This window comes from Cetorhinus maximus, chromosome 11 (genome assembly GCF_964194155.1).
Source record: "Cetorhinus maximus chromosome 11, sCetMax3.hap1.1, whole genome shotgun sequence".
Classification (NCBI taxonomy): Eukaryota; Metazoa; Chordata; class Chondrichthyes; order Lamniformes; family Cetorhinidae; genus Cetorhinus; species Cetorhinus maximus.
This window is the reverse complement of record NC_135889.1, coordinates 57,122,110-57,136,186: the sequence shown is the minus strand read 5'-3', so window position 1 is coordinate 57,136,186 and position 14,077 is coordinate 57,122,110. Positions and strand designations below refer to the sequence as shown.

Genomic DNA, 14,077 nt, shown 5'->3' with positions numbered 1-14,077 from the left:
GGCTATTCTCCCAATGCGAGTGTAGGCAGAGATGTCTCAAGTCTGATCATTCATGGAATGACTCCCTGATTTATTTATTCACTCTTCTCACTAAGCTAAAGTCAACTGTAGCATCCCACTAGCTAAGACCAGCTAGTGGCAGAGAGCAGGGAGATCAAACATGCAAAGGTCCATCAGTGCTACACCACACAACGCATTTACATACCACACTCAAACAGCCTTTTTGAAATATACTATTTTGACAGTACTGCTGAAGGAAGAGATATGTTGTAGAAGCTTTTTGTCTTGTATTCATAAGGACAGACACAAGAATGCCAAATGAGCAACAATGAATTTTTTTCCCCCTTTATTTCAAAGGGTATAAAAATAGGGAAGTCTTGCTAAAACTATACAAGGCACTAGCTAGACCACACCTAGAATACTGTGAACAGCTTTGATCCCCTTATCTAAGGAAAGATATACTGGCATTGGAGGCAGTCCAGGGGAGGTTCACTAGGTTGAGCCCAGGGACGGAGGGATTTTCTTATGAGGAGAGGTTGAGTAGGTTGGGCCTATACTCATTGGAGCTTAGAAGAATGAGAGGTGACCTTATTGAAGTGCATAAAATTCTTAGCGGGCTTGACAGGTTAGATGCTGAGAAGTTGTTTTACCTTGTGGGAGAGCCTAGGGCCAGAGGGCGTAATCTCAGAGTAAGGGGTCGCCCATTTAAGACAGAGATGAGGAACAACAACTTCTGTCGGAGGGTAGTGAATCTGTGGAGTTCTTTACCACAGAGGGCTGTAGAGGCTGGGTCATTAAGTATGTTCAAGGCTGAGATAGACAGATTTTTAATCAGTAAGGGAATCAAGGTTTATGGGGAAAAAGCAGGAAAGTGGATTTGAGGATTATCAGATCAGCCATGATCTCATTGAATGGCCATGCAGACTGAATGGGCCGAATGGGCTACTTCTGCTCCTACACCTTAAGGTCTTAACAATTTATACTATATGAGAAAAGGGTGCTGATTGGCTGGCCATTCGACTCTGATTAGTTGAGGCATTGCCAATGAGAATGCACTCAGGAACTATTGTCCCCCATGCTTTTTTGTTTAGTTAAGAAATGGGGCAATGCCTGGACATGTTCCTTTTGCCTGTAGAGGGCAGGTCCCTGCGTGTCAAAAATGTAGCTTCTAGTGAGCATAAGTGAGCCACATTGCAAGCTTGACTGAATCTTAAATTGGTTGTTGGTATAATTCTTAGTGCACACAGGATTGTTCAGCAAGTACTGTCCAGTTGCAGATCACGTGTAATGTTAGGCATTATGTTCTGAGTTTTGCAAGCACGGGCTGGTTGAGTACGGTCAGTCCTCTGCCTATTGCGAACAGCTGAAGGGACATGCTGTTTTATATGATCTGCCAGTCATTAGGACATCCAGCCTACATACCAGGCATCACACTGACACTGAAATTCATATACCACATTACTCATTGTGGTGGGCAGAACACCTATTTGGCTTGACGGCAGCGTCCTGTTAGTGGAAAATACCACTCGTGTTGCTACCATGTAGTAGCAGCGTGAAATGGCTTGCTTCACCTGTTGCTGAAATTTTTGAGATGCCTTATCCTTCCAGAGTAATTTGAAAGAGACTGGGCATTTTTCAAGCCTTTCATCAGTATACACTAACAATGATTTAAAATGATTGGCAAAAGAAGAGGGTGATATGAGGAAAGCTATTTTTTCATAATGAATAGTTAGGGTTTGGAATGCACTGCTTGATCATGTGGTAGATACAGATTGAATAGCTGCCTTCAAAAAGGAATAAGATAAAATACTTGAATGAGAATAAATTGCAGGGATGTGGAGAAAAAACAGGGAATGGAGCTCTTCAAAGAATTGGCACAGTCTCAATAGATTAAATGGCCTCCTTCTGTGCTGTAGTATTTTATAATTCTAACCTATAGGCCAGTGAGCCTAACATCCATAAAGTATTAAAATGCACTTTGATAGAGCGGTTAATGAAGTCTAAATGTATATAACATGAAGTACTCAGCATGACATTATGGGAAGAAGTTTTTGCCTAACAGGTTTGTTGGAGATCTTTGAAGAAATAGCAGGCCTTGTTCGAGGTGGATAATATATTGAGGTTTCAGCAAGGCTTTTGATACTGTGCCACACAAGCAATTAATCTACAAAGTAGGTCAGTATGAAATGAGAAACAAACTTCTGGGACGGATAAAGAATTGGCTACATCAGTGAATATTGGTTAAATTGTGAATGGAGGCTGCATTGACATGTCAATGGGTTATTGTGGTCAGTGCTGGGGATATTTGTAGTATATGTAAATAACTTGGTACTGATGTTAAAGAAAACTATAATTTTGCAAATGTTACCAAATTGTAACACATGATGGTTGAGTATTAGGGAGCAGACAAACTAAATGCAAAGGGATTTGGGTTGACTGGGAAGGTGGGATAATGAATGGTAAATTATATTGAATGTCGGCAACTTCAATTTATTGGGAAGAGAAATAGAGTTTAAGCTGAATAGCTGTAGACTACAGGAAACCATGTGAGCAGAATCTGGGGATATTGGTATATGGTTCACTGAAACCAGCAGTGAAAGAAGAAAAGCTAACTAGATCTTGGGAGGTATAGCCTACAGGATAGATCACTGGTTCCAGACAATGAAAGATTGAATGAAGCACCAGTATATTTGTGCAATATGCACAATTCTGGTTGCTATATGACAGCAAGGATATTCAGGACCTAGATTTGCTGATATGTAACTTAAAGCATCTGAAATATGAGAAGTTGAAGGGGTTGAGATTGTTTACTCTGGAAAAGAGATATTATCCAAATATTAAAGATTCTCAAGGGAATAGATCAATTAAGTAACTCTGTATTAATACACTTGGATGCATGGGACACAGATCTTGTTTCAAACCCTTTCCTGGCCCACTGAGCCTCCTGTCGCTTTTCATTTTAATTCCCCATCTTCGTACCACTCTGATCTTTGCCTGTGGCTGCAACCAGTGTCCCATTGAAGCTCAATGCAAGCTCGAGAAACTGCACCTCATCTTTCATCTTGGCACTCTGCTGCCTTCTGGACTCAATATTGAGTTCGACAACTTTAGATCCTAAACTCTTCCTCCATCTTGTTCTGTGTACTTTTTACTCTTGCTTTTTGTTGCCTGCTTGCTTTCTTTATCCTTTCATGTTGCATGTAGATGGTTGCTATGTAGTCATACATGCCTCATCTGGACACAACCTTTGTTTCTTTACTATACTCATTACCACTCTCTTTGACTTTTGCATCATGAAACCTTTTGTTAGTTAATCTCCCCTGCTCTCCTCCTATCACAGACCCCTTTTGTTCTTCCTACCTCCTCATTTCTTCTATTTGTTTAAAAACTCTTATATTTCTATCTTCACTTCTGATGAAAGGTCATCGCCCTGAAATGTTAACTGTTTCTCTCCACAAATGTTGCCTGACTTTGAGTATTTGCAGCATGTTAAAAAAATTTATTTGAGACAGACCGTGAGATTTTTAAAGGCAAAGACTGAGGTGGCTGAAAGGGGTGCCACCAATCAAGGAATAAAGGGCATGATGCCATAGTTGGAGTAATGAACCATTTCGGATGGATATCAGGCTGGAGTGGGTTGCAGAAATAGAGTAGGCCAAGGTCGGCATTGGATTTTAAATGTGATGTGCTGTCGGTTTGTAGCCAGTGCAGTCAGCAAAAACACAGGCGATGTGCAATCAGAGCATTGTTGGGGACAGGGTACGTGCAACAGAATTTTGGGCAAGGGAGGCCAGCAAAGAGTATGCTGGATTAGTTAAGTTTGGAGGTGATTTAAGTCAGCTCAGTCAAACAGCTGAAAATATGGATGCACTGGCTCCATCAGTAGTGGCCAGAGACAGTAGCAAGTTATTATTTGAGTTGTAGCAGGAATCAAAGATATTGGGCTCAAGGTTGGAAAAAGGAATGTGGGCAGACAGTTTAGATTTTCCTACTTTACATTGAGGGTGGTGAATATTTAAAATTGGTGAATATTTAAAGCATGGAAAAACTGAATTAATGTTTGAGTGGACAATTGAGGCATATTGATCTTTGGGACCTACCAGCTGGGCTCCAGTGCCTTTTTCAGTGCTCTGCTTTCCTACCTAAAATGTTTTTTTTTTCACAAGCACCTTGTACAAGTCGCCATTATGAGTTCTAAAAAAAATGAGTATTTCCAGTGAAAACAGTATTTTCTCTTTATGCTTCAGGAAAACACTTGGTCAGCAGCAGGGGATTTGGAATGTTTTAAAAATACAGGTATCTTGGGACTCGGGAAGAAGTTTGATTGGCAAAAGAAACGTATTGGGTTTAACAATCTGTAGATAGCAATAGTTGAAATCTTATTGAACAGAAATATACAAACTTTAACAGTTGGCATAATAGTTTGATTTTTTTACCTAAAGATCAATAGGAGAGATGATCACTTCATCTCTAGCCTCAATTATGGTTAGACAAAATAATTGCAGATAATTAGATTTATTAGGCCCAATTTTTAACTCGCCCAAAACCCATTCACTTGCATAGAGTTAAATTTGGGCCCATTGCCTGTGAAAGCCTCTTATACAAATGCTTCATAACTGAACTACTATTTGCCTGTATTCAAATTAGTAATGAGGCAAATGAGCCAATTGACAATTGAGACAATACTTGATCAGTTTCTGATCATTTAAACTACAGATCAGTTTCTGATCATTTAAACTACAATATGTACACCATTGAAATCTGGTTAAGAATGCGATTATATGACATTGATTCCAGTTAATTTACAGTTCACTATCATTTAACTTGCACTGCACTTCACTGGAGTGACCAAGGATTTGAATTAAATGGATTGAATAAAATAATGTTTTAAAATGTATCTAAAGTACAAGATGAATGTACCTTGATGTCCGTAAAACTGCATGAATGCTAAAATGGCCCTGAGTATTTGAGCTGATTTGCTTTGGGCATCTGGGGCATGTAACTTATCCCTCCTGCATGTTGATAACTACATACAGTGCTACCACATCATATCTTAATTTACTCAATACTTTAGATCTCTAGTTCTGCACTTTCACAATGGCATTGCTATTTTGGAATTTTACCTTAATTTAAAGAAGGTTAATTGGCATGTTGGGTAAATTCTGAACTAAAAACAAGATGAGAGATACCAAAATAAAAGTATAATGTTTGAGAAGCTAGTTAAGCTAAAAGAGGACAAAGTGCTGAGACCTGATTGGATATACCCAAGGACCCTGAGAGAAATGAGGTAAGAAACAGCAGAGGCCATAGATATTGGGTGAGAGTTCTGTTGAGAGGAGGTATGTGCAGGAGGATTGGCGAGTTGCCAATGTAATATCTATTTTCAAAAGGGTAATTATAGGCCAGTTGGTTCAACATCTGTATTAGGGAAAATGTTAGAATCTTCCAAGATGAAATTAGTAATTATCTAAATGATGGGGAAATAAGTTGAAGCAGTCAATGCTGATTTCCGAAAGGAAGATTGTGCTCAACAGATCCGATAAATTTTTTTGAGGAGTTGGATGGAGGGGGAGGGGTTGGGGCACCAGAGGAGAAGAGAAATGTAGATGTGATGTACATGGACTTTTAGAAAATCTTTGACACAATACCGCACGAAGGCTGTTGGAGAACATTTAAAGGTATAAAATTAGGGGATGTTGGCAAATTTCATTTTTTAAAAACTATTTGGGAAAGGAAACAGAAAATGAGGGTTACAAGCAGTTCCTCAGAGTGGATAGATGTAGATAGTGGTGCTACACAAGTTTCTCTTCTGGAACTGAATAAGTGTAAATTAATAAGTTGGAGATGGTACTAAAGGGAGTCTGCAGGCAATGCTAAAACAGGAATCATGATCTGGGCACCAAAGAAAGATACAAGGGGATATTGATGGAATGTGAAAAAGTTGGCAAATGGAGTTCATAATTTTATACCTCTAAATGTTCTCCAACAGCCTTCGTGTGGTATTGTGTTAAAGATTTTCTAAAAGTCCATGTACATCACATCTACATTTCTCTTCTCCCCTGGTGCTCCAACCCCCTCCCCCTCCATCCAACTCCTCAAAAAAATTTATAGGATCTTAGTAAATGCAAGGTAGTGCATTTTGGTTTATGAACATAGGGACTTAGGACTTAGGGGCAGGAGTAGGCCATTTGGCCCTCCGAGCCTGCTCTGCTATTAATGAGATCATGGTTCATCTGGTTGTGGTCTCAACTATATTTTCCTGTTTGTCCTCCATAACACTTGACTCCCTTGTCTGTCAAAGATCTGTCAAACTCTGCCTTGAATAAATTCAACGATTCAACCACCACTGCTTTCTGGGGAAGAGAATTCTACCTATAAACAACATTCAGGGAAAAAATTTCCCCTCATCTCCATCTTAAAAAGGAGATCTCTTATTCTTAAACTACATCCCCTAGTTCTAGTCTCCCCGAAAGGTGGAAACATCCTTCCAGTATCCACCCAATCGAGTCACCTCAGGATCTTATATATTTCAATAAGATCATCTCTCATTCTTCTAAACTCCAATGGGCATAAGCCCAGCCTGTTTAGTTTTTCTTCTTAAGATAAAACCTCATCTCAGAAATGAGTTGAGTGAGCCTTCTCTGAACTGCTAATGTAATTACATCTTTTTTTCAAATAAGGAGACCAAAATTATACACAGCATCCCAGATATGGTCTCACCAATGCCCTGTACAGATGCAGTAAAACTTCCTTATATTCCATTCTCCTTGCAATAAATGACAGTATTCTATTTACCTTCCTAATCATTTGCTGTACCCGCATATTAACTTTTTGTGATTCATGTATCACGAGAGATTCCTCTGTATGACCAAGTTCTGCAATCTCTCTCCATGTAAATAATTTGCTGCTTTTCTATTCTTCCTGCCAAAGTGGACAAGTTCACATTTTCCCACATTATGCTTCATCTGCCAAATTTTTGTCCACTCACCTAACCTGTCTATATCCCTTTACACACACTCTAGCTCCTCTTGACAACTTAATTTCCTACCTATCTTGGTGTCATTGGCAAATTTAGCTGCCATACATTCAGTTTCTTCATCCAAGTCATTGATGTAGATTGTAAATAGTCAAGGCCTCAGCACTGATTACTCTGGCACTCCCATTAGATATAGCTTGCCAACCCAAAAAAAGACCCATTTATCTCTACTCTCTACTTCCTACTAGTTAACCAATCCTTTATCGATACTAATATGTTACCCCCTACACCATGTTCTCTTACCTTGTGTTTTAACCTTTGATATGGCACCTTATCAAATGCATTTTGGAAATCTAAGTACATCACATCTACAGGTTCCTCTTTATCCACCGTGCTTGTTACTTCCTCAAAGACTCTAACAAATTAGTTAAACATGATTTCCCTTTGACAAAGTAGTGTTGACTCTGCCTGATCACATTATGATTTTCTAAAACCTCCTCAATAATGGATCCTAGCAATTACCCCATGTCAGATGTCAGGCTAACTCGCCTGTGGTTTCCTGCTTTTATCAAAATAAATATTTATACTTGGGAGGAAAGCTGTGAGATTTGAGGTTTCATATTCATAGGATATTAAAAGCAGCATCTCAACTGCATAAGGCCAGAAATAAAGCTAATGGAATTCAGGACTTTATGACAAAAGGCATGGAATATACATCAAGATGCAATTGTGAATCTGCATAAAACCTTAGTAAGACCACAGTGAAGTAACATGCACAATTCTGGACTTGATGCAGTATGAAAGTCATTGAGGCAATAGAACTGGAATGGTGCAGAGTCATTAGAATGCTGCCTGGTATGAAGAAATAAAAATACAAAGAAAACCTGAGCAATTGGCACCGTTTCCATTGGATCAGAGGAAGTAAAAAAAGTGATTTGAAAAAGGTTTTTAAAATTATGAAAGAAAGGTACTGAACCAAAACAGTCTGTCACCAATGATTGAGGAATCTAGAACTATTTATAAGATGAAATGTAAGAGACTTAGAAAAAGATTCAAGCAGACATTGTCAATATTTCAGAATAAGTCATATAGGTAGTTGAATTGGGAATGTAGGGGTGTGAGAACAGGACAGGTACATGGGACTTGAAATATTGCTCGTGGCGGATAAACACCATTGGCATATTTCAGTGTTGCAATATCTATGTGATACACTAGTTAGTCACCTGTGCCATTGCACATGAGAAGTTACAACCAAGAACAGTTTTCAGGCCAGAGTCCGAGGGTGGGTAATTAGATAATTGGGAGGGAGAGGAGGAAAATAATGCATGGAGGTGATTAGGAAGAGAAGAGAGAGGCATGAGGTTGGATTCAGAATTGCGAAAGCTGGTAAACTGCCTATGTGGGGAGGGGACACAGAACCAGGCTAGAAATCCTAATCTCTGTAAAGGAGAAGCAGGCATTGAAACTATGTCAGCAGGAAGAAAAACCCAGCTTGATGTGGGGAGTTGTGTTTCGCGTTTATTTGATGTGTCAATGATGAGGTCTTTAGACTTCTGTTTAAACATGAACCATTTATTGGTAGTCTTTAACTATATACAGATCCCAGTTAATGTCATGCATGGTGCTGCTGCCATGCAGGTAGGCTGCGTCTAGAGTTTTCTCTCTGCTCTGTTACCATGTGACTCTATACATGATACCGTGGGCGGTGCTACTCTCCAGTCCCACATTAACCCTTGCTCTGCTGAGCATCTTTACATTACAATGGTTTGCAGGCACATGCAGCATAGTACAACGTGGGGGATAGGCTTACGCCTAGTCTAGATATCAGTCGTCTCAATGGGAGCCATTGTTCAGGAAACAAGAAACCTTTTGATCACTTTTCCTGATCATTTGATATAAGTGGTGGTTGCAACTGAGTTGCTAAAATTAATGCAGTTAACGCATCTCTTGCAATAACTTCTCTGATCATCCCATTAGCTCTGGAGTTCGCCAGTAATCCATTGTAAACCCCCTCTTGCTTATCTAAATGCTGCCCATGAGGTAACATCTGCTGTCAGTACCATATGTATGCTAATCTCTTCCCCCACCGCTCTTAACACTATGAGAACTTTCATGCATGTCTGGTATCTTGGATGAGTAGCAACTTCTGACTGAACATCAGGACGAACATAGTTTTTGGCCCCTGCCTTAATTTTCACTCTGCTGCTGAATTCATTACGCTTCCACTTTTCTCTTCATTGCTAAATCTCTACATGCAAAACCTCACTGTCCTCTCCTATACAAAGCTGAGCTCCCATCCTTTTCCTCTCCATCACTAAGATGGTTTGTTTTCACTTCTTACTCTTTTCCATGCTTTGTCACCTTGATATTTGAATGGCAATATCCTTTGCTGGTTTTCCATCTTCCTCCCTCCATAAATTTCAACCTGTCCAAAACTCAGCTTCGATACCAAGTCTCGCACTAAGTTCCACTAACTCTTGACTCCCATCATCATCAATTTATATTAATTTCTTGCCTCCCAACATATTACATTTTAAAAAACACCCTTCATATCCTTTCATGGTCTTGCTAAACTCCACTTCTGCAACCATTCCGGCCATGTCTCCACCCACACCCTTCAGACTTCTGAATCTGACCTTTTGTACAATTCTTCCCCTCTTCCCACACCCAACCCCGTTAACTCTTGCCATAGGCTTGTATTTCCCATTGTAGTCACTGAAACAGCAAACTGATAAATAAAGCTTTCCAATCCTCCTACCTCCACTGGCTTTAAAACATTTTGTCCAAATGAAATGTTTTCAAACATGATTTAATCTTTCTGAATTAAGAAGAATGCAGTTAATTAAAATAACATGCATACCATTGACTAGATAAAATGCATTACAGCCATGAAACTAAATGATTGTTGAACTTGAGGGCTTATTTTGAGAACACAATATGACAAATATTCACTGTACAATGGTATCAGGCGTAATAAATTATTCTGGAAGATGTGCTGTGCTGAATTTTCTTATTGTTATCCATTTCATTTACTGACCTTGGGGTCTTGCCTTTGTATTCTCTATTGAGAATTTAATGTCATCTCAAAAATTGTTTCTCTTGCACTGTCTCAACTGTAATTGTGATTAATAATAGTTAGCTGGGGAGCGGCAGACTAGTTTGTCTGTTTGCAATTACTTTGTGATAAATGGAGTTCTTGTACTTGTCTATTGGTGCATTGAAGAAAACTGATGTAATCTAAGGTGGAAGACTGGAAGAAATACAAACTTCACTCAAGTTGTCTGTTATACTAAACTGACAATTGTTGAAAGCTGAATTTATATAAGCACCATATAAAATCTCAATTATTTCTAAGTCTTATGTTTTATTTGGTATTATTATGTAGGCAAAAACAGCAGCCATTTTGCATACAGCTAATGTGACAAACTGCAAAGAAGTAAATGACTAATCTATTTTTTGGTAGTGGCACACGTACTGCAAAAACTCCATACCCTTCAAATAACAGTGTGCAATCTTCAATGCACACTTGAATTAACAGCTGGGTCTTGGATTTTATATCTTATTTGTGTGATAGCACCTCCAGCAATGCAGAACCTACCCAGTTACAGCAATGATGCATCACCCTAGATTCTGTGCTACTGCCCTATTGTGAAGTTTGAATCTACATTGCTTAGAAGCAACACTGACAAAGGATTTATTTTAGAAGCACTGGCACCAAATGACATGGAATTGATCAGCAAGTATTTAGCATCTTCCACATTCAATAGAAATGCTATGTGAAATGATATCCTATTATCAACCTGAAAATTCAAGTACAAATAGATAGTGGGGTGTTCTGTGCATTGAATAATTGACCTTTCACACAAATAGTGAGTGAAGTATATTAACCAGGGAAGGGAGATGGAACTGTTGCTCAGAAGTTAGAAACTGAACATGGGAAGCATGTTATTTCCATCTAGTTTTGAGTAGAAGCTGCAGTCCTGAAATGGTGAAAATCATAAGATAAAAGCAAAATACTGCGGATCTGGAAATCTGAAACAGAAACAGAAAATGCTGGAATAACTCAGCAGGTCTAACAGCATCTGTGGTGAGAAAAAAAACCCAGCATTAACGTTTTGAGTCCGTATGACATCTTCAGAGCTCAGAAGAGTCATACAGATTCAAATGGTGAAAACCATGCCTGCTTGCAAAAATGGCAGCTTAACTTCTGTGAACTAAATGGGCCTTTAAATGGCCCTTGTTGCTGGTGTGACACAGCCATGACATTCATAACAGTAAGTTAAGAGCTAGAACTCATTAGTTGCACTTTGATGGACATAACATTGGATGGAAAGCTAAATTAATTCTTGACAGCCGGGTGCTCCCGCTGACTATTTAGTTCCTTATTCTCTAGTGTTTCATTTCACAGCACAAGATGCTGGATTTTCCCTTGCATTGTTATTCCTGGGGCAAAAAAATTATCTAGGTCATCTAAATTTACCTTTTAACAATGTTCAGTGTGCTTTTGAAGTGTTAAAGTAAAAATGCATACATTGGAATATGATGTAGCAAATAATTAGTTTTTCTAGGAATTCTTATCATGTTGCCGTTAATGTGGGGCTTTGTGCTTTCAAGTGCTCAATCATTTTATTAGTTTTTGGCCAATAGAGTCACTTCTGATTAACATTAGGATGCATTCATGAAATCTGTGCTGAACTAGGCTTGGTTATATTGAGGTAGAGTTTGTTCTTGTAACAATACAGTAGAAGCATCGGTTTCACATTATTTAGCCTCTTTCTTCCCCCATCCTTCACCCCGCCGCCGCCACCACCAAACCCAAAGCTTTTTCCAGGTTGTAAACGTGCTTTTCTGTTGTCTCTGATTTACAGTGAAAAGTGGATATGACTTTGTCTATTAGAGGCGATGGTGTAAAGAAATTTTAAGCAAGGTTGCAAGCATGGCAGCCACGTAACCTGCATGTTTTCAGCTCACTAGTCAAATGAATATTCAATTTACTATGATAAAAATATAAACTCAGGAAATATGACAAGATGGATGTGCAAATTAACACCCTGACAAAGCTAATGATGCACTCCAAGTACCTTCTGCTTTTGGAGCTCTGAGCAGCTTCATTTTCTATGCAGGGATGTTTGTTTTCTGGTGTTCAAACGTCAGTGTAATTCCACATGGAGTTACAGTCATGTTGGAAATGTGCAGCCAAGCATGCCTGTTAGTTTGTACACCCTGTAGTGGCAATAATGTGTTACATCCAGTCAACTACTGTATGTGTCCTTTTCTGGACAACTACATTTGTAACTACAGTAGCTATTTGGTGATATTTATGTTTGCACTTGAAAGTGGCATAATGCTCATCCTCCCCTCTCCTGCAATGTGTAGAGCTGCCTCGTGGATAGGTTTATGTAGTGATGATTTAAGGTGATTTGCTCAGAATGTCATTCATGAATTATTGTGCTACACGAATGAATATGGAGAACTCTACCAAATAATGTTTATCTGATAAAAATGACAGTATGTTGCACACCACCTATTTCAGTATGCATTTCTATAAGTGGAAAATTGCACAGGTTTTTTGAGGTCAAGAGAATTCAACTAAATTAAACAGCTGAAGAGTACAGCATAGATTTGCAATCAGCTGTGCTGGTTACAAATGCAGTAAGGAAGACCGAAATGAACACCAGTTTTTAATAATTTAAAAGCTGGTTAGTCTAAGCCCCATGACCAAAAAATTCACCTTACTCAAAAACAATTGAAGGCACTGCTTTAGTAGGTGTTACTGTTTTCATTAAAACCTTCATATCTTTACATTTTCTACATATTAATTCTCCATTTTGCACTGAACTTGTGGATTGTGCAGCATGGTACTCTTTTGGTGAACACTGAGTTTAATGAGCTTGATAGTCCGTAGAGCTCAATAAATCATATGACACACTGCATTTCTCCTCTTCTAAATAAAATCATTTATCTCTCAGTATTTATTTGCCATGTTCAAAAGATTGATCTTGCAACATAACGTGTGTACTCAAGCATTTTGTGTCTGTCTTCTAGTGGGTAAGTTACGAAAACGATGGTTGAAGGAGAGTATCTCAGATGTCGGTGTTGGGATGCTGAAATCTGTTAAGCAGTATGTGGATCCCAATAATATCTTTGGAAACCGAAATCTTCTGTAAGTCGGATGTGCTCAGCAACTAAAGCTTGGATTCTTGGAAAGTAAGCAAATCCCACCATCTTAAAGATGAAATCTCCAGACTATCAAAAAAAATTAACAACTTACACTTTGTAAACTTTGCAGTAGAATTTGTTGGCTAAAATTTCTTTAATATGGGACGCGGAGCACGTGTTTGCAGAAAAGATGTGAAATTTATTATGTTGCGTGCTATGCCCTGTCACAATAAAACGGAGAAGGTTTTTGACAAGTGGCAAGCAGGACATGCAATTGTCAGTTAAGAAAAACAAAAAATGCTTGGAAGTCACTTATGATTATCTTGTATTTTTTTTAAAAAAGGCATGAGTGGTCAGCTCTGATTGTAATTTCTGCCTATTTAAGCCCTTCAAAAACTTTTGCACCAATCACACAGCCATACCTGCTTGTTATTGGTAACTTTTATTGCATGTTAATTCAATTCTATAAGCAAATGTTACTTAATGTTAAACTATCAACTTTGTACAATGTTCTCTCTAATTCAGTGACTTTTCTGTAAGCTTCCTCCTACGGGGAAAATATCATTGTACAGAATGCATACTGTATTGCACCTCCTTTGTGAATTATGGGTTTTTGATTAAATTAAAATGTTGCAAATGTTAACTTCCAGGAAGGAGAAATATTCTTGATAGTGTCCTGGGGACTAAAGGATAACGTTAATATTTACAAAATAGGGATACATGGATAATGTTACTTGCATCATCCATATAATTAAAGTATTTTTTTGAATTTCAATACTGGATACTTTTTCAGTTGTCCTTGTATGTGTGTGTTCTATCCCAAGTTATGCTGAGCATTAAACAGGTTTCTGTAAATCAAAATCTGAAATCTCAACCACAAGACAGTTTTTTTTTACTTGCATGGTGTACTGGAAATTGATACAAGATATAACATTACCGCGC

At 38.5% G+C, this 14,077-nt stretch overlaps 1 protein-coding gene across 1 annotated transcript in view; it reads left to right on the top strand.

The window, feature by feature from the left end:
• agps (alkylglycerone phosphate synthase) overlaps positions 1-13,778 on the top strand; it is a 160,284-nt gene extending 146,506 nt beyond the window's left edge. The window contains exon 20 of the mRNA XM_078552025.1: positions 13,022-13,778. Coding sequence (XP_078408151.1) covers positions 13,022-13,143 — 122 coding nt within the window. The 3' untranslated portion in view covers positions 13,144-13,778. The remainder of the gene's footprint in view (positions 1-13,021) is intronic.
• The last annotated feature ends 299 nt before the right edge of the window (positions 13,779-14,077 follow it).